General features: G+C 44.7%; 2 protein-coding genes across 2 annotated transcripts in view; one reads left to right on the top strand and one right to left on the bottom strand.

Annotated features, from left to right (window-relative positions):
* GDAP1L1 (ganglioside induced differentiation associated protein 1 like 1) overlaps nt 1–2,945 on the top strand; it is a 44,863-nt gene extending 41,918 nt beyond the window's left edge. Inside the window, exon 6 of the mRNA XM_035123115.2 lies at nt 2,601–2,945. Coding sequence (XP_034979006.1) covers nt 2,601–2,944 — 344 coding nt within the window. The 3' untranslated portion in view covers nt 2,945. The remainder of the gene's footprint in view (nt 1–2,600) is intronic.
* Nucleotides 2,946–12,511: 9,566 nt separating this feature from the next.
* FITM2 (fat storage inducing transmembrane protein 2) lies at nt 12,512–20,792 on the bottom strand. Its single transcript, XM_035123717.2, has 2 exons — nt 20,515–20,792; nt 12,512–18,198 (listed from the first exon to the last, which is right to left on the bottom strand). Exons 1-2 carry the CDS (start codon nt 20,685–20,687, stop codon nt 17,583–17,585), a joined length of 789 nt encoding a protein of 262 aa, XP_034979608.1. The 5' UTR covers nt 20,688–20,792; the 3' UTR covers nt 12,512–17,582.
* Nucleotides 20,793–21,662: the final 870 nt, after the last annotated feature.

Raw genomic sequence — 21,662 nt, 5'->3', positions numbered from 1 at the left:
ATAATTTGCTTAACATTGTTTTGATGACTTCCCCAGATACCTCCCAACTGATTTTCATTTTTGACCTAATTATATTTTCATAACAGTTTCCATATGACCCAATTTCAACTCATTTTCTTTAACATAAACACTCTTAAGCTAATCCTTATTCCTAAACCTTATCTCTTTTTCTTCTTAGACATATTCCATCTTTTCCTATCCCCCCCTCCACAGGCCCTCTCCTGCCATGAGCGAATCAAGGTTCGTGTTTCCTTTTGGAATGAGGCACAGCGGAGACTGTGGCGTCTTTATGATATATGGTTTATTTACACATATATATAACCTGAGCCCACAATGGAGGGGATCGCAGCATAATCACCCAAAGAGGTGATTCCCCCATAGCTGGATTCAATAAGAAATCAAGCATCGCTCTGTCTCTCTTGCTTCTAGCTCACATCACTCCACTCTCAACTCTGACCTTTGTCTTTCTAGCTCCCAGCCAGTTGAGGAAGGGGGCTCCACCCATTTTTCTCATGGCACCAAGCCACTCCCTTTGTTTCCTTAAATGGCCCATTACCCAGGCTACCACCTCCACTAGGAAGCTAGTCCGGCTCTTCCTGGAATTTGAATCCTTGCTTAATTTTCCACAGTTGCTGGATCCAGGAATTAAGAGTCTGGGCATTCAGCTTTCTCCCCACACCAAACTCATAACATTATTAGTATCATCATCATCATCATCATCAAGTATTTATACAGTGGTACCTCAGTTTAAGTACACAATTGGTTCCGGAAGTCTGTACTTAACCTGAAGCGTACTTAACCTGAAGCGTACTTAACCTGAAGCGAACCTTCCTATTGAAAGTAATGGAATGTGGATTAATCCATTCCAGACGGTCCGCGGAGTACTTAAACTGAAGTGTACTTAACCTGAAGCAAACTTTCCCATTGAAAGTAATGGAAAGTGGATTAATCCATTCCAGACGGGTCCACGGAGTACTCAACCTGAAGCGTTCTTAACCCAAAGTATGAGTGTAATTGGTTCTGGAAGTCCGTACTTAACCTGAAGCGTACTTAACCTGAAGTGAACTTTCCCATTGAAAGTAATGGAAAGTGGATTAATCCGTTCCAGACGGGTCCGCGGAGTATTTAAACTGAAAGTACTCAAACCGAAGCGTACTTAAACCAAGGTATGACTGTATCTCCTTTCTAGAGACATTGATGTAAATTGCAAAATATTAATACAGTGGTACCTCGCAAGATGAATGCCTCGCGCAGCGAAAAACTCGCAAGACGAAAGGGGTTTATTTAAGGTTTATTTGGGGAAAGTGACTTGCTTTAAAGTACAGTACAGTACGGAGGTACCCTTAATCTTAGGAAGTGGGGTGTCTGTGTATCACATGGCGACTTTTCTCCCTTTGGGAATGAAACCTGACAAGGCTTCACTGTGCAGGCAGTAGGCTAGTATTCACTTTTGCAGGGGGTGGGGAGCTAATTGGCAACCAATAGAGGGCTTGGATTCCAGCTGCCAAGGTTGGGCTGGGAGAAAAGAGCCCAACAAATTCGCCAGCACAGTGGGGTTAATTGCTCCATTCCAAAGAGAGGAAACGTTATTGAGTCCTCATATGACTCACCCTGAAGGCTTCCCTCTCCACTGCCTCACTGCAGGTTTCTCTTTGGGCTGAAGATTAGCTCGGAGAAGCAAAACAAACAAGCAAGGTGTTGCAATGGTTTGAAATTACATCCCACTTTTGGGGAGATTAGGAAGGCCCATAACCTTCAGAGTTGCTACTGGATGCCACAAAGATTTTGATGATGGATGACTTCACAGTTTCAAAGTCTCCTGCAATTGCTGTTGCTATAGGTTTTTCATTCACGGTAGATTCATCAAATTCTGCTAAGATCAGCAGGGGAAGAGGCAGCACAGCAGGAAAGGGAAGCCTTGGCCTGCCTTCCTTTCTTCTTGTTCTGGTACTACAGGTTAAAGGAGTTTTCACAGCAGACAAATGACCCCTGATTCAATTTAAATTTAAATGGCAAATTAAAATCCCCCTGTCTCTTCCCCTGCATTTTTCAACTGGCCCAAAACTCAAGAGCTGCCCACCATGTAGGCTGCAAGGAACGGCTGGTTTTCTCTTTCTCTGTACCAAATTTGGTGAAATTTGGCCAGTTAGGCTTGGCCAAAAAGAAGACAAAAGTGGGTGCCAATTTACATAAAATATCTGTGTTAATTGATATGCCTATATGAGTAATTCAGATAGAAATACCATAACTAACCATAACTGGGTGCCCTAGGTGCCTGCTCAGTATGCTACCTGTTGATTTGGCCGCTGCTCTGCCTCCTTATAGTTGCCTTGTAGCAGACGGACCTTGGCATGGAGAACTGCCCCTTGGCCACCCTTCCAGAGGACTGTCCTCTGTAAAGTAGGACACAAGACTATCCAGCGGGAAACAAGAGTAGAGTTGATCCAATGCATAAACTACAAAACTGGAGGGTATGCATTATTTCAGCCAAAAATGGAAGTCAGTAAGCTCCGAGATTGGACTTTGTCTCCATCCCTAAGTTTTTTAGGTGAGACGAAACTGTTCTGATATATTGCTTCTGTGTTGTCTTTGCTCTCCAGGGCAGAAGTGTGAACTCTGGCTATGTGGGTGCGTCTTCACCTTGGCTGACATCTTGTTGGGAGCCACGCTGCATCGCCTCAAGTTTCTAGGACTCTCTAAGAAATACTGGGAAGATGGCAGTAGACCCAACCTACAGAACTTCTTTGAAAGGATACAAAAACGCTTTGCCTTCAGGAAAGTTTTGGGAGACATACACACCACCCTCCTCTCGGCAGTGGTACCCAATGCCTTTAGGCTGGTCAAGCGGAAACCACCGTCCTTTTTCGGAGCCTCCTTCCTCATGGGATCTCTAGGGGGGATGGGGTACTTTGCGTATTGGTATCTAAAGAAAAAATACATCTAACGCTGGCTGTTCTGGTGTTTAGTTTGGTGTCTCTGTGCTGTGTGAAACCATGATGAATCTTCAGTAACTGTAATGAAATTTGAAACCAATATGAATAACTATACTATTAATGTAACATTCCATAGTCTAGAAGTAGAGAAACCTATACTGCAAGGAAAGCGAATCAACGATGACAACAAAAAATCAACTTGTACAATGCCGTTTTTTTTAGGTTTAAGTATTATACAACTGTAAACAGTGGTTGTGTTAATGCTTACACAACCGCTGTGGAGCAAAACTGCCCTCTAGCACAGGAAAGCGCCATTTGAAGAGAAGCAGCAAATGCCCCCAGCAACGCAAAATGGGAAGATCTTCTGCACCTTTACATTTTTTCCAATGTTTGTTGGCCACATAGCACATTTTTCCCACAGGTGCAAATTGCGGGGACTTTTCTCTCCTAAGAGCTGTTGTGGTTGTGTTGATGACGACATAGGCTTATTTTTTAACAAAACACAGACACGCACACAACAGGAATAGAATGAACACAGTCAGTCAGACCACAGTAGTTTGTGAAGTTCTAGCTTAAGGTGGAAATGAATTATTTGTGTCTCTTTCTCTCTTTGTATACCATCATTTCCATTCAATCAAGCATTTTTAATCGACTTGCGCTTAGAATGTATCCACTTTCTACTTCTATATTTTTTTGATTTGCTTTTTTTAATTGTTGACAGCCAGTGGGTTTCTTCTGATTGTATCCTTGATTTCACAGATGAATTTCTGTCTTACTGAGGTGTTTGCCTCGAGTTCCTTTCATGAATTTGCCAAGCATCGTTCACCAAAGGAGCCTTGCCGGACTCTAACAACATGACTGTTTTCATAAGTTTCAAGCCATTTCCAAAGGATGTGTCTTCATTTCTTTCTTCCTTTCCCCCCATCATTCCTTCCTTGAGGAGCATTTTTTTTAAGTCACTTTTTTGCTGTGTATTTTCTTAGAAACACTTTGCACAGAAAATCACCTTTCTCACTTTCTTGTGCCTTTTGCATGTTGGAAAGAGTAATGGGCATCACTGCTACTCATGCTTAAAATCCCTCTGAGAACCTAAATAAACCATATGGGAGGAGTAATGGCTTTACATTTCTAAATGTGTTTAGCATCGGTTGACTCATTTCCAGGAGTAAATGTGTCTGCACACACTGTGCCTTTTTCTACTTTAATGTACAGTAGTCAGGGGTTGGCTTAGCCTCAGAATTTGCCATGATTTACTCCACGAATAGGAAGTACAGTCGTACCTTGGTTTTCAAACAGCTTAGTTCTCGAATGTTTTGGCTCCCGACTGCCGCAAACCTAGAAGTGACTGTTCTGGCTTGAAAACTATTTTTGGAAGTCAAACATCTGACGGGGCTTCCGCGGCTTCCAATTGGCTGCAGAGGCTTCCTGCAGCCCATCAGAATCCATGCTTTGGTTTCCGAATGTTTTGGAAGTCAAACGGACTTCCGGAATGGATTCTGTTTGACTTCCAAGGTAGGACTGTATTAACGAAGAGATGTGTGTTTTTTCCTCTACTTCAGTGCTCTTCCAGGCAACCTATTTATTAAGCATTCTTGTTGGTTTGCTTGCAGAAACCTTACACAGGGGTTAGATTGCATGGGGAATGCTCTTTATTGAGCATTCATTCCGATTTGTTTGTAGGGCAGTTATATGACCATAAGCATTCACCCTGCATTGATCCCTAGTCGCTTGCAGAGTGTTTATACATGTTGCCCATAATCATTCATCTGTGTCCCCCACTTTTCCATGTATTTCCATGGGTCACATCCATACCATACATTGAAAGCACATTTATACCACTTTAACAGCCATGGCTCTCTCTCCTGCCCCCCTCTGCTGTCGCCCAAATCCTGGGAACTGTGGTTTTCCCTTCACAGGGCAACAATTTCCAGTACTCTTAACAAACTATGGTTTCTGGGATTCTTTGGTAGAAGCTAAGTGCTTTTAACATATGGTGTGGATGTGATCATGCCACTTCCCTAACTGCAAAAAGTCAGTTGCTGTTGTTTTGTAGTGCCTTTGAGAGCAGATGAACCACCAACCAGGGGCATAGGATAGGGGGTGGGGGCGGATCGCCCCGGGTGCCGTCACTGATGGGGGTGACATTTGGTGCGCCACACGCCTGTGACTCTCAAGCCTACCCCGAGTCGTCGGGGTAAGGGTGGGGAGCTGCACCGCTTTGCCGGCGGCCTTCCCCCTTCATTTTGACAGCTTGAGGGAGGCTTGGGAGTTGTGGGTGGGCGGCATGCCAAATAGCACCTGAGCGGCTATCCTGCACCTGGGAGGGCACCTTCTACGCCATGCCCCCCACGGGAGCAGGCCCGTTCTAGCCATAGAGGCTAGTGGTGTGGAGAACCGCGGCACTGGAGGGTGCTGGAAGGGCGCCAAGTGAGCGCAGGGTTCCAGCGATCTGGCCAGGACTGCGCTCCACGAGATGAGAGGCTGCGCCGCGTCTCTCTCCTTCTCCGAGGACTCCGCACTGCGCCTCCTTCTCGTTTCCCCAGCGCTGGGTTCCGCTCAGTCGAGCTTCGCCACCAGCGCGCGCACAGCGCCCAAGCAGCTCTTGCTGGTCCCGCGGTGCGCGCGCTGGTGGCGAAGCTTAACTGAGCGGAACCCAGCGCTGGGGAAACGAGAAGGAGGCGCAGTGCGGAGTCCTCGGAGGTGGCCTCCCGCTGCTGCCGTGGTCCGCTTGGCACTCCTGGGTCCTTGTAGGGGCTCTGGAGGGGGGCGCTGGAGGGACCTTAGCGCCAGGGCGCTGGATGGGCTTAAGACGGCCCTGCTCAGGAGCGTGCCCGCCCTGGGCAGCGCGGACATATGCTCCACCACTGCCACCAACAGGGACCCCTCTGCCAATCTTAGCATCCAAGAGGGTTTGTAGGGAAGGAAGTTCTTTTCCCCCCAGCTGGTACCTCCCACCATTCCTCTGCATCCAGCCGGTCCATAACAACACGGCAAGCTAGTTGACAAGCCAGCCATTGCATTGTTCCTCATTTCGCTAAAGATCTCTAGTCTTGGATTTCATGCCTGCTGTTTCCCTCCAGGATATATTTACGAGAACATGTTGACACAGGCCTGAAAGGCAGATTTTCCAAAGTCATTGTGAATTGTGGAGAGAAAAAAAGTAGGCCATTTTTTTTTTGCTAACGGTTGTGTGGGTTGTGTCTCTCTCCTCCCACCAGCGATTGATAGAGACCTTAACTGCATTTAAAACTTGTCAACCTTCATACTGCTCTCCCTACAACCCCCTCCCCCGAATACAAACCTTTGCAAAATTTATTGAAGTTCTTTTATAATCAGCTGGGAGAGGAACGGTTGCTCAACAGGTACAGCACATGCTTTGAATGCAAAAAGTCCCAGGTTCAATCTCTGGCATCTCTGGGTAGGGTTGCGAAAGACCTGCCTGATATGCTGGAGGCCCACTGGCAGGCGGTCTGACTCAGCTTTGTATAATTACCCTGTTTCTCCAAAAATAAGACGTAGCCATAAAATAAGCCATAGCGGGATTTTTAAGCATTCAAGGAATATAAGCCATACCCCCAAAATAAGCCATAGTGATAGGCAGTTTAACCTTGTAGGTTAAACTGTACCATACTTAATTTAAAAAATAAGACATCCCCTGAAAATAAGCCACGGTGTGTGTGTGTCCTTAGGAAAAATAAATATAAAGCGGTGTCTTATTTTCGGAGAAACATGGTATAGGTGCTTTCTCCATTGCAACCCACCCATATTTGGTATAGTTTTCTGTTCTTCACTCCAGGATTCAGGCAAACTGCTGCAGCAGAACCCAGAATGATCTTTAGCCTCATCTGAACTTGTGCTCCTCTCCGCTTTGCCTTCCAGCTTCAGTGCAGATCTGCTCTTCCTGCCAGCCAGGGCCGGTCCTACGGCCAGGCTGGGTGGCACAGGGCACCACGGCGCCGGCCCGCCAGGAGGGCACCGCGAGCTGCGCCCACAGCAACCGCGCTGTGCCTGCCCGCCCGCCGTGCAGCAGCACCTGTGGCAGCCGTGCTGCGCGCTGCGCCCACTCGCCCACCGCGCTGGGAAACGGGCCAGGAGGGTGCAGGAGGGATCCGGCGCACCACGGCGCCAGGGGCGCTTAAGACGGCCCTGCTGCCAGCTTCCATTTGCAATGTTATTGCCATCTTCTGACCCTCGCAGACCACCTCACTTCCGGGAGCAGGTGCTTAATTTGATCTTCTTTGCACTTCCTGCCCCATCTGGAGGGTTGCCCAATTGAGTGCCAGGGCTCTGAATACCAATTAGCTACTGGTTTTCCTTTGGCCCTCCTGAATGCTAGGTCAGCTTCAGCCTGCCTTTGTTCTTCAGTCAGCTGCAGTTGCTAGAGCCCTTGTGTGATTGGTGAGATGTGCAAGAAAGCTGCTTAAGGCAAGGTCTTCATCTCTCAAATTAGCAGAAGTGCCACCTGAATGCCCACTGTCATGGCATTTCTGGCATATATGCTGCGACACACATTTTTCAAAGCAGTGAAACCCTAAGGGAATTTTTGATTTCCCCTCTCCCAGGCTTCCAAGTCCAAGCAAGACTGCCTGTCCTCCCCAAACCATTATACCATGCAAGATATGACCCCATGGCCACCCTAATTGGGACTAGGCAGGGGTTAACATGACATTCTTGCTAAGAATAGCACTCTTTTAAAATAATGATCTTGGTGGCCATTAACAGTGGGATCTGATACATGCACATTCAGACATGAATCCCACTCAGTTCAAATGGGCTAACTTTATGGGTATATATACAGGCAATGGCTGATTTACATGTGTTCAATATGTGCACCATCGGACATGATGACCTGGAATGCAACCCCTGCACAAATTGGGGGTTACCTGTACTCTTGTTTAGGATACAGGTAGGTAGCCGTGTTGGTATCTGAAGAAGTGTGCATGCACACGAAAGCTCATACCAAAATAAAAACTTAGTTGGTCTTTAAGGTGCTACTGAAGGATTTTTTTTATCTTGTTTAGGAGTTAAAGGTAAAGGGACCCCTGACCATTAGGTCCAGTCGTGACCGACTCTGGGGTTGCGCGCTCATCTCGCATTATTGGCCGAGGGAGCCGGCGTACAGCTTCCAGGTCATGTGGCCAACATGACAAAGCCGCTTCTGGCGAACCAGAGCAGCACACGGAAACGTCGTTTACCTTCCCACTGTAGCGGTACCTATTTATCTACTTGCACTTTGACGTGCTTTCGAACTGCTAGGTGGGCAGGAGCTGGGACCAAGCAACGGGAGCTCACCCCGTCGCAGGGATTCAAATCTCCAACCTTCTGATCAGCAAGCCCTAGGCCAGGCATCCCCAAACTTCAGCCCTCCAGATGTTTTGGACTACAATTCCCATCTTCCCCGACCACTGGTCCTCTTAGCTAGGGATCATGGGAGTTGTAGGCCAAAACATCTGGAGGGCCGCAGTTTGGGGATGCCTGCCCTAGGCTCTGTGGTTTAACCCACAGCGCCACCTGCGTCCCGTTAAATACTACTAAATTGAGTGGGATTGAGAAAACATGCATAGGCTCCAACTGTTACTCCCACTACTTTTAATGGATAATGTTATAAAAACTTGTTTAACTGGTTTGTTCATCAGACTCTGAAGACGAGCTCTTATGTACCATACCCAAAGGCACATGCTATTAAAAGGCTCAGCTGGGAATAATAGATCTCTCATAATACACTTACACTTCAAGAATCTGTTCCCAAACAGTCCTCTTCTACATTTCAAACTGTCTAGAAGTTCACTCAAAACTGATGGAGCGGTGCATGCAAATCTATTACATTATTGTCCCACACTGGTGTTACTTTATTTAAAATAATGGACAGGCTAAAACCACAGTAAGGCACCAGAACAGTGGTTGAAATGGTGGAAACTTAACATAAACATAACCCACAAATACTAAGCAAAATAGAAACGTCGTCACCCGACTCCACCCACCCTCCCCCATCTACCTCTTTCCCCCCCCCTTTTCTTCCCAATGTCTCAACAAATGAAACTGATTTGTAAAGATGTTACGAGAGACATTGCACATATTTTTGTAAATCAAGAAAATATTTAATAAAAAAACCCACAGAGCTCCTAGAACTACAAATAACCTGTAAACCAATTCTGAACAGCAAGAAACAACAGGTGTTTCTTTTGAGTAATCCAGTAATAGAAAACAGCTCCCCATCCCTAGATTAACAAGCACCACATGTAATTTAACCATTGTTACAGAGAACTAAAGGTAGATGGGGAAGGGCAAACAGCTAACTAGGCTGAAGGCTGCATGCACACCTACTCCCGAATCCCGGGAACTCTTATTTTAAGGGTGCTGGATTTACAGCTTTGAGGGGGAAACTGTACTACCCCCTGTATTCAGGGTAGAGGGCTGTAAATATATGGTGTGTACGGTGGTACCTCGCAAGACCAAATTAATTCGTTCTACGAGTTGTTTCGTATTGCGAAAATTTTGTCTTGCAAAGCGCAGTTTCCTATAGGAATGCATTGACATTTAATTAACGCGTTCCTATGGGCAAAAAAAAAAAAAAGCGCCAAAAAAGAGAGGCGCCGACTCACCTGCCACGGCCGGAAGTTTTTAAGGCTCTGGGGAGGGGGAAGCAGGCCCGGGGGCTCCTCCCGCCACAGTCTCCGCTCCTTTAGATGCTGCCGCAGTTGCTGCCAAGAGCCGCCTGGCGAGCCCTGCTGCTGCTCCTGCCGGATCGCCAAGGGAGAGAAGCGCCCCGTGCTTGCCCTCCAGATGTTTTGGCCTACAACTCCCATGATCCCTAGCTAGCAGGACCAGTGGGTCAAGGATGTGGGGAATCTGGAGGGCCGAATTTGAGGAAGCCTGGTTTAAGAGATTTAGAGCTACTGTTTGTGGCAAGGTTTGAGAAATGGGGAAAAAAGTTTCATAGCTTTAGATGTGCAGAACCAAGCTTTTTTCTTTATCTATACAGTGTGGAGCACCATGCAGACTGGATCGCATGCTGATACCTTGAGATGCAGTACCAAGACCAGTTTTATTCCCCTCTTCAAGATATATGACACCATGTGAACAGAAATAAACACATTATTTTGCGCATGCTAATCCACCACCAGCTGCATCTCTATTTTTAGGGTGGCTGGAACTAAGCAGATGTGTTTGTACACACATGTGTCCGTGTGTGATGACAGTTTACTACATCATAGTCTATTAACCAATGATGTTTAGATCAAGTATTTAGCTGTTTCAGCCACACTGGTACTGCAACCCAGTACCATAAATGCAACTTGACGGGGTGAGGGGACCCAGTTTGCAATTCTGTAGATGGCTGAGAAACAAGCTTCCTGCAAGCAAATGCTGATCCAGTCAAAGATACCTTAAAATCCATCTTAGGTGGTACTTTGCATTTTTGGTTACATCCTGTTAGCTGATCATAGGTTATCCAAACCTAGGGGAACTTGCTTGCTGCCACTTTAAACATTATAGAAATGTAGAGTTGGAAGGAATCCTTAGGGTCATCTAGTCCAACCCTGTATAATACAGGAATCGCCAAGCCAATGTGAACTTAAGGAAGTTCATGGAAGAAATGTTTCTTCCACCCCTCTCCCCCAGCAGTCAGCCAGGCTGATTTTGAGTCATTCTCCACACTTCTCAATCTCACACCCCACCCACATTGTTCAGGAGGGGCCCCCACCTTCCAGAGAGAGACTTTTCAGGGGCCTGACTTATTAACAAATTTTCCATTAAGTCACCATTCTAATCATCTCAACCTTTTAGGTATTTTCCACCCCTCGAGCCTTTATGTGGAATTCAGTTGAACTGCAATTTGATTATCCAAGATTCTCATCCATTTTAGCAACCTGATCACCAGAGAATCTGTAGAGTCATGCAATACCCCCTCCTGACTCCCTTAATAGCACACTACATTCAAGGAAGAACAAAAACTGTGTGTTTGCTCAAGCATCTTCTGTTTAGACAGCCGCTCCAAGCACCATACATTCCGGACGTGCCCTGTTCTAGTTTTCTGGCAGCCTCCTGATTTTCTAGGGAACAATTCGATGTTCTGCTGCCAGCTTGAGCGATGTTAAGCTTTCATTCCTACAGGATGCAATACAAAGGCAGATAATACATAATCCAAAAAGGCCAGGCTACCAATCACTCAATCAAGCAACATACCCCAAAGAGAAAAGATTTCTGTCCCTATAAAATTTGGCTGTAAATCTAGGGACACCCATCTGCTTCATATGACATTCATATATCCAATAAACTGAGACAAAAGGGAGTGAAATCAGTTACAACCCAAACAAGATTCAACTGCCTACTAAATGACTAGAAGGATATTTTCCTACCGAATTAACTAAAGCCATTCAAAATATGCAACCTGATATTTCCAAGTAAACATGTGCATGTAAGACTAATTCAACAGGGTTTCCTTTATTGCTTTTGAGCTTGCAGGCATTGAAATGTTACTGTGTTACACCTTTAATACAATCTATAGCAGGGGTCCCTGAACTAAGGCCCGGGGGCCGGATGTGGCCCAATCACCTTCTAAATCCGGCCCGCGGACGGTCCGGGAAACAGCATATTTTTACATGAGTAGAATGTGTCCTTTTATTTAAAGTGCATCTCTGGGTTATTTGTGGGGCCTGCCTGGTGCTTTTACATGAGCAGAATGTGTCCTTTTGTTTAAAATGCATCTCTGGATTATTTGTGGGGCATAGGAATTGGTTCCCCCTTCATGGATCAATGGCTTGTCGTGGCGAAGGGGCTTGAATAACTCAAGAGAAGCTATGAGCTATGCCGTGCAGGGCCACTCAAGATGGACAGGTCATAGTGGAGAGTTTTGACTAAACGTGATCCACCTGGAGAAGGAACTGGCAAGCCACTCCAGTATCTCTGCCAAGAAAACTCCATGGACAAAGACAACAGGGAAGACTCCCTGGAAAAGACCCTGGTGTTGGGAAAGATGAGGGCACTAGGAGAAGGGGACGACAGAGGACGAGATGGTTGGACAGTGTTCTTGAAGCTACGAACATGAGTTTGACCAAACTGCGGGAGGCAGTGCAGGACAGGAGTGCCTGGCGTGCTATGGTCCATGGGGTCACGAAGAGTCGGACACGACTAAACGACTAAACAACAAGGAATTGGTTCATTTCCCCCCCTTCAAAATATAATCCGGCCCCCCACAAGGTCTGAGGGACAGTAGACAGGCCCCCCACTGAAAAAGTTTGCTGACCCCTGATCTATAGTGCCATGTTTACAAAATAAACTGCATTTGAAGCAAAATAGTGGGACTTCCAACAAAATGTTGCCGTGTTTAGATCCCAAACCCAGTCAGTCAAAATTCCATATCCATCCAGAGTTGGGTTTTTCTAGTGCGGGGGGCATCTTCCGCTTAGCCCCCCCCCCCCCCGAGTGTGAAACATGTCTCTTATAAGTGAATGTGCTACTTTGGCTGCATAAAGAGCAAGATCAAGAGAACGTGTTTGCTATTAGAATATGGGATATATTGGCAATCTCAAAACTTTTTTTACATTTCATAATTTCTGCACAAATGAAAATGACAGGAGTTACATTGAACTAACTTTATTGAGACAAGACAATGTTGTTTTTGCCCAGTATTGTCACGATTACACTTGCTCTGTTTCCATCATCCCATTCAAAATACATCAGTTCTTTTAATAGGAAAAAAAATCAGGTATCCACAACAAGGTCTTTAACATTTCAAATCCAGCCTTTTGCTTTGCCTAAGATGTCAAATCCTTCCATTCATGGGGCAGACTTATTTATACTTCAGTGGTTAAAAAGAATTATATCGTATTAAGTATCCCTCCTCCCACAAAGAAACAGGCCATTGGGCAGAAGATTCAGTGCCCTTGAATTCCAGAGATTGCTATTAGCATAATGCATAGTGTGAGCCAGCTGGAATTATCTGACTCAAATGCGAAGACACAAGAAAACAACCATTCAGCATTTCACCAGTCCACTGAATATTGTAGCTCCATACAAGACTAGGTGTGTGTTCACAAATCAGGCAGTTGTCTGCAAACCAAGAAAAAAGTGCTTGGTACCGGAGCACACATCCTTCCTCATGCCAGGTCTTCTACAATAATATTCCTTAAGAATACCAGCTATCACAAGGACATTTTGTCATACTCCCCCCCCCCCAAAAAATTTATATTATGAGGATCAAAGCTGTAGGTAACATCAAGCGGTCAGCTGCCTGCCATGCTGTCCTATTGTTTTGGGATTGGAAACTGAACACTACCTCCAGTATAATGGTTACAATGCATGGATGGCTCTGGAAGCAACTCCCAGGCTCAGTACAAATGAAGATGTTTTGTTCATCTGAACTATCCAAGCAGCGTTATCTGTAGAGGGTGCGACAATAGTTGCAATTCACAGGAGAGTTTTGGGGGATGTTGCATTTTGTCCAAATGAGCAATTTTCACATGAATGCACCCAGATGAATCAGCATCATGCGGCTGCTGAAATGTTCACTAAAACTAGACCAAAGCTGGGCACTCTCAAAAATGCCTGGATAATTTAAATCCATGCATTTTGCTCGAAGAAGCAGTTAATCTCAACGTAATTCATTCTAACTTCCCCATAGCTTTTTGTTTTTTAAAACTATTTGAACCCCAGTGCTCCTCTCCAAACACTAACCACGTAACCTCCCTACCTCACGGCATGGCTCTTTTAATGATGCAATCGTGAATGTGTACATTTGCAAGTGCCGTAAATCCCAGTTACATCACTGGGGCCTAGTACCAAATTGTGGTTAGAATCAGAAGTACCGTAATTACTACTCATGACTACATACAAGCAAGCATGACCTTTCCAAAACCCATTTTTTCCTTTAAAGGTTTGCAATGGGCACTTGCTTAATACACTGTCAATAAGGCATCTATATATTATATATAGTATTATTTTTTAAATAATATTTTGTGCATGTTGTTAAAAGCTTAAAAAGCAATATGATCTACATCAGGCATAAGGAACTGGTGACCTCCAGATGTGGCTGGACTCCAACTTCCATCATCCCTGACCATTGGCCATGCTGGCTGAGGCTGACAGAACTAGTAGTCCAACATGCGGAAGGTCCCAAGTTCCCCATTCCTTACCTACATTTTAGGCATACAATGGCTGCATTTGGCCGATCGTTATTGTGGCTTAATACACCAACATGTGAATGGGGATTGTAAATGTGTGCGTAGCCCTTTTGTTCTTCCTTTCAGGGGAGCAAACAAGCACAAAATCTCCAGTTAACACTAAATTTCTTGTGCCATCCTAACAGTGAAACAATGGTTTAACCACTGTGGAACAAACCAGGGTATGATGCTGTGGTTTGAAGGCTGGTTCATATTTCAGCTTATTAAACCAGGTAAGATTCCCAAACCAGCAAATATTTGTCAATGTGAACCATGCAAAATTAGGATGCAGCCCACTCCTGAGGAATTCAATGGAAAAACCTCTAAATGGTTTTCATAGATCAGAACTATACAACGGCAGTTGTCAATAGGCTTTAAAAGCCAAACAAGCTGCATGCAGCCTCAACTCATGTCATATTCAGAATAGGTGCTTTGGCACAACAACTCAGAATGCAAGAATGTTTGTTTACTTCCAGGTCATGAATCTGCATCAAAGAACCTAAATTATGAGGTGCCCAGAGCTTTATAGAGAGTCAATGTCAACAGGACCACAAACCTGCTCTCCATTGAAGGCAGTAAAAAGACAAGAGAAAGCTGTTTGTGGCACAATCTGCTGGTTGAAATGCAGCAAAATGTTAGTTTCTATGCTTCTGATCCTTTACATGGAATGAAATCCTCCTAAATAAACATTTTTAATTGTATGATGAAGACCCTGCTTTAATGAAGAGGTGGCTAACCTGTAGCCCTCCACTGTTGGACTCAAAACTTCCATCAACCTCAGCCAGCAAGGCCAATTATCAAGGATGATGGGAGTTGGAGTCCAACTCATCTCAGGGGCCATAGGTTGGTCACTTCTGCTTAAAGCTAGTGGAGATAGAAGCAGTTTATTAAAGATAATGATAAATAATGAAGTTTGCTAGATAGTTCTGCTCATTGTCAATAGCTATTAAAGCAAATCTTCATATCTGAGCAGACAAGAAAATATGACATGAAGTGAATATGAATTCCAAATAATTCCTCCATGGAGGACAAAAGAGAACATAAACCACAAGAGGATTTTTTTTGCTGACTACCAACATTGATGCTGTGTGTAATGAAACTCAGCCACTCAACCTACAACGTTTAGCACATGCAGTCAGTAGAAAGTATGCACACAAATAAAATGCATGCACATAAATAATAGCAAGGAAATATATCAGTGCAGGCTGTCTTTTTAAAAAAATAATACAAATGCAAAACACTAAAACATTAATATTACATAAAAAATAAATGTAATCTTACAGCTTATAGAACTTTAACAAGATGCCAACAAAAGAAACAAATACTACTTGGGATTTGTTCTCACTTAGCACTTTTCTACCACCTACACGCTGCCTTGAACCAGCCTTAGGAGACTAATTTCCTTGAGTGGAAAGACAGCATGAACTTGGCTGCTAAACTGGTTATAGCAATAATGGTTGCCATGATTACACTGGCAGAGAAAAAGGGCTCCCACAGGCATGGAAATTGCCCTTCATGTATGTGTAAAGTCACATTTATTAATATTTGAATTATACTCTGTTGTTTGATCCAGGAGGATCCACAGGACAACTTAAAAATACAGTAAAGTGAGGCAGCTTCCATGTCCTCTAAATGACACATGCCATCAGATGGCCATTTCTGCAATCTCCCAATTCTCTCTGGGGGAATTGTAGTCATTTTATCTTAGTTAAGTCCAACTGCTAACTGTTAATTGTTTGCTACAGTTATTCATTAAAGTTATTCTTGATGGATACTCAAACAGCTGAGGATGACTCCAAACTGTTTTCATGCATGGGAATACTGTGGTATGTATCAACCCCAATCTGCCATTTGGAAAGTCATTTAAATTTGACATATTTGCAAGTCATCTCAACCCCACAGAAGTCATGGAGATGTACATTTGCATTCTACATTTCTTTCATGCAAGACATGCTAAAGGGATTTTGGATCTAAAAATCCAAATAAGCACCACTGGATTACTTCTGGAGTAACTTCCATCTAGCTATTCTTGCGGGTACTGTGAAAAAAGAAGGTACTTACAAAGTAAGTAAATTTGTTTAGGATTGTGCTGTTAGTGTAAGTATACCACCTTAAGTAGCTTAAACATCATATACTTAATATGAAGATTCAAACCACTTATTGAATATTCCACTGCAGGACTGTAGACTTTGGTCCAAAAGGATAGTAGACCTCTGGGTATTAATGTACAAAGCAGCAGCATTTGCTAAGATGCAAGTTTGTTTGTTTGTTTAAAAACGGAATTAAAAATAATTGCATTTATTCTTCAAAGCAGACAGCCAAGTCACAGAACTGAAGCAAGCAATGTAGTAAAAGTAGATTGTGTTTTAAAGTTAGTGTCATTGAAGGGTGGGGGACAGATAAACACCTACAAAATTTCATTTGAAGTAAGATCATTTATAATTTCCCCCCAATGCCAAGAAACAGCTGGTGGAATCAATATAAAAAGACCATTAGTCCCCATAAAAGAACAAACTGCCTTTCTGCTCCAAACTATGGACATCTTACAGCATTAAATAGATTAAGGCAGGAGGGAAGAATGTGAGTGCAGCAATCTTGCAGCCAACACCCTGCTTTACTAATATAAAGTGTGTTGCAATAATCAAGGATATTACATTGCTACTGTAGTAAATGTCAAGATACTCAAAGGCTTTTAATTACATGGAAAAAATAAGTTCCAACACAAAGGTTGGATTATGCAAGCTGTTTTGTCTAAAGAAAATGATCTGGAAATGCATTTTGTGGTAGTCTGAAACTGGAGACAAAAAGCATCTAACAGCTGGAATAGATGCTTATTCACAGAATTAAGAGTTGTTTTATAGCCACATTTCTGTATTGTTAATCTACAAGTGGCTCAAACTATCACTGACTCAGCATGGAGCCCTCCCTTACCCTAACATATTGGTTCAGGGAGCTACTTAACAGAAAGCTTCAAGCTATCTGCATCAAGCTATCCTTGACTTAGGGGCATAACAGCAATAACAACAAAAAATAAAATTGTGGTGTGCCATGACCAGGACAGGTCCAGGGAGCTCCATTAGCCAGTAATCTGCCCAAACCAACAATGGTTTCTCCCTTGCTGTTTGCTAATATTTTTCTAACAAGTTCTATTTTTTGTGTAGTGTAAGGTATTAGCTTCTTCCATAGCCAATGAACCAACCTTGAGAATGCATCCCCCTGCCCCACCAGTTAAAGGAATTTAGACTTCATTGCCAACACAATCATTAATGTTGTCATTGAATTAGTGAAAAAGGTTAACTGTCATATTATTAGTAGGACTCCAACAGCAGCCTTCTTTTATGAGGAAATAAATCCAAACCTCTACACAGAATCAAAAAATATTTTGTCCTCACCCCCTCCCTTTAAATATACTGAAAATAATTATTTTAAAAATTAGTTATCAAGCAAAGAATTTTCTTTAAAACAAAATCTGACTCATAGGCACTTTTTTTTATAGGCTACGGTTGGACTTTCGGGAACTCCAACTAGTTCTTTCCGGAGGAAGTCCAGGAGACAAAGGAGTTAGGTACCAGTACTTGTATGTTCCATACCAAGCCAAGAGACCCGCCAACGTGCCAAATAACTTTTGGGGAAAGTTATGGAAATACACAGCCGTGGTAAAAAACATCCACAACCACATCATGGTCAAGAAACTCAAGCCCAGGAAAAAGCCATTTACCACACTGTGCAATCTGGAGTTCTTGGAGATGTTCACAATGTGCAACACAGCCATCTCCTCTATAGTAATCAGGGCACAGTATGAGAGAAGGAAGGAGTGTCCAGAGATGTCAAAGCCATTCCAGAAGCCACCAGCTTTTAGGCACTGTATTTTGTTGGGATGTTCCTCCAGCGGTACATCAAAGGCCGCAGATTTGTAGCAGCTGCCTGTGAGGTTCTCAATGTACAGGAAGACCCCGGTGCATGAATACCAAATGGCAGTGCCAACCAGCAAAGCACTGAGACGTCGAACCACCACTGCAACGCTCCGGGTGACATGGTAGGTAGCAATGCCGATAAAAGGCAGCAGCAGACAAAGGGTCCAGGCCCAGGCAACTTTAACAAAATACCTGCCAGAGAAAAATTGAAAAGAAATATTCTAAGCTCCAGTGAGGAAAGAGAGATGCGCTCAGAGAAGTTACAAAATTATACCATCTGCATATTGCCAAATCCATCCTAGTTAATTCTCATAATCTTTTGGACAAGCCTTGTACCAAACACTTATGGATCCCCACACACAAGAGGCACTAAAGTAATGGCCAGGATCTGGTACAAGCCTTAAAAAACCCTTGAGTGGCCACAAAACTATCATATTTGATATAGGTGCAAGTCGTAAACAACCTCGAAAATCGAAGTGCCCTGTTTAATTTGAAAACTACCCATGGTTTTACTGCATATGTAGTGACTGTTGTGTTGTTGTTGTTGTTTTTGCTGTTGTTTTCCTTTGCTTTCTTTGGATGTTGCCATGGCCTTTGGCTAGCACAAAAAACCCAATAAAATTTATTTATTGAAATCTGAAAATTTAAAAATGAACTATTTCTCAGAAATTAAATTAGTTCATAGAATCATAGAGTTGGAAGAGACCACAAGGGCCATCCTGTCCAACCCCCTGCCAAGCAGGAAACACCATCAAAGCATTCTTGACATACGCCTGTCAAGCCTCTGCTTAAAGACCTCCAAAGAAGGAGACTCCACCACACTCCTTGGTAGCAAATTCCACTGCCGAACAGCTCTTACTGTCAGGAGGTTCTTCCTAATGTTTAGGTGGAATCTTCTTTCTTGAAGTTTGAATCCATTGCTCTGTGTCCGCTTCTCTGGAGCAGCAGAAAACAACCTTTCTCCCTCCTCTATATGACATCCTTTTATATATTTGAACATGGCTATCCTATCACCCCTTAACCTTCTCTTCTCCAGGCTAAGCCGTTCCTCATAAGGCATCATTTCCAGGCCTTTGACCATTTTGGTTGCCCTCTTCTGGACACGTTCCAGCTTGTCAGTATCCTTCCTGAACTGTGGTGCCCAGAGCTGGACACAGTACTCCAGGTGAGGTCTGACCAGAGCAGAATACAGTGGTACTATTACTTTCCTTGATCTAGATGCTATACTCCTATTGATGCAGCCCAGAATTGCATTGGCTTTTTTAGCTGTTGCATCACACTGTTGACTAATTAATGTCAAGTTTGTGGTCTACCAAGACTCCTAGATCCTTTTCACATGTACTGCTCTCAAGCCAGGTGTCTCCCATCCTGTATTTGTGCCTTTCATTTTTATATATTTTTTGCCCAAGTGTAGTACTTTACATCTCTCCTTGTTAAAATTCATCTTGTTTGCTTTGGCCCAGTTGTCTAATCTGTTAAGGTCATTTTGAAGTGTGATCCTGTCCTCTGGGGTATTAGCCACCCCTCCCAATTTGGTGTCATCTGCAAACTTGCTCAGGATGCCCTCAAGCCCATCATCCAAGTCATTGATAAAGATGTTGAATAAGACTGGGCCCAAGACAGAACCCTGTTCAAAGGAAGCTAAAGGTATCTAGGAGGAGCAAGCTGAGAAACAGATCAAGAATGACCTGCAGCAAGAGGGACATATGCAAGAGGGTCGAGCATCCCAGCTAATGCTTCTAAATTTGGGCTGGAGTTTAGTGGCAGAGCACATGCATGCAGAAGTTCCCAAGTTCAATCTGCACCATCTCTAGGTGGGGCTGGGAAAGACCCTTGTCTGAAACCTGGACAGTTACTGAAATGGAAACCCCTAGGCCCTCCAGATGTTGTTGGGCTACAACATCTGGAGGGCCAAAGTCCCCCCAGCCATGGATGCGCTAGATCAGGCATCCCCAAACTTCGGCCCTCCAGATGTTTTGGACTACAATTCCTATCATCCCTGACCACTGGTCCTGTTAGTTAGGGATCATGGGAGTTGTAGGCCAAAACATCTGGAGGGCCGCAGTTTGGGGGTGCCTGCACTAGATGGACTCTGCTTCCTAATGCACGTGGCTAGGAGAGAATCCACTACCATCATGAAAATTACTGGCTCCTGTCACACCTAGCAAGATAATCAGTTTATTCAAGACTGCTCGCTTTCTCGACATCTGGGATTAGGCAAGCAGTTACTGCATTTATTGTTTTTTGCTTCATTGCTGGCTACATTGCTACTGCCCTAAGCGGTATAAAATCAAACCCCAGTAAAGAAAAGCCGCTTTTTCTGACAGGGTCTCACCCTTATTTGCAGAAGGGCAACCACCTCCTCATGCAACAGCTCCTGATAACATACGCCCCCTGCCCTGCCCTCCCTTCAGATCCCCACCCCGCGGTTAAAGTGCCCCCGACGTCAAGCTGCCCCATCCTCTCAGCCCCGCCCCCTGTCAATGAACGCCCCCCCCATCCCCTCACATGTTAATCAGGTTGCGCTTGTTGCTCATGTAGGTCTCAGGCAGCGGCGCCCACTCCTTGATGACGGATCCGCCCAGCATGAGGCCCAGCAGCCCCAAAGGCATCGTCCTCCGCGCCGCGTCGCGCACCAGGTAAGGGCGCAAGAAGCTCGCGGAGCGGTCCATGTACTCCATCGCCAAGGCTCCGAGGACTCAACGCCGCGACAGAGGGCGGCCAGCCGGTGACCGCCGGCCAAGAGGACGTCTGGCCGACGTACTGCGTCACAGCCTCGCGTCGTTCGGCCCCGCCCCGCCGCAAGTCGGCCTGTCCTTTTCCCTCCCAACTGCGCAGGCGCCTTCTCGGGCTGCGCCTGCAGCTGCCTCACGCGCGCGGCGAAGTCCTCCTAACCGTCACTTTAGGCGCCTCCTGTCTGCGCCTGCGCAGGGCGTTGAATCTCCCTGGCCTGATTTCGGCACGCTTAGTTCACTGTTGTTAAGATTTAGGTGGAGGTTATTGTTGAGTAAGCGTGTATAGGAGGAGCAGGCTTCTCTAATAAATAAATGAATTGTAAAAAGGAAGAGGAGGAGAGGTTGCACTTTTAACATGCACAATTGCATGTGGCGCTGTGTGGGCAAAAGTGTTCGCTTTGCGCAGTTGCCTCACCCCTGCTGCCCACACTTGCTTAATGTTTGTGAGCGAAATCATGTAGCGAAATGACTGGCGGCAATCATTGTGTAGAAGGAGTGGTTTTTGTTGGTTGCAGGTTTCTTTTGCCCTGTCCCAGGGCTGCAAAATGTTGTAAGCCAAGTTGCAAAGTCCCAAAAGCTTCACTTTCTGAATTCCCCTTTTCCACACTACTCCTGACAGCTAGAAGACTCCTGTTCTCCTTTGCATCAACCTAATTGCCAACACGGATGGAGATGTTCAGTGCACAATTAATTGCGTGATAAGCTACACCTGTTGAATTTTCCTCCTCCCGTGTTGGCATCTGGCCACTCAACTGGACATTAACTACAGGGCATGAAGTCCTCGTGGATTGCTTCCTCAAAATGTTTGTTCAATGCGCTGTGGCTATGCAGAAGCAGATGCAACGTGGGGGAAATGTATTAGGAGTAAGATAGGAATGTCCCTGCCAAAATCAGTGGTGCATCCACACTTCAATGCATTTT

The sequence above is a fragment of the Zootoca vivipara genome, chromosome 7 (assembly GCF_963506605.1).
Source record: "Zootoca vivipara chromosome 7, rZooViv1.1, whole genome shotgun sequence".
Taxonomy (NCBI): domain Eukaryota; kingdom Metazoa; phylum Chordata; class Lepidosauria; order Squamata; family Lacertidae; genus Zootoca; species Zootoca vivipara.
This window is presented reverse-complemented; position numbering and strand designations above follow the sequence as displayed.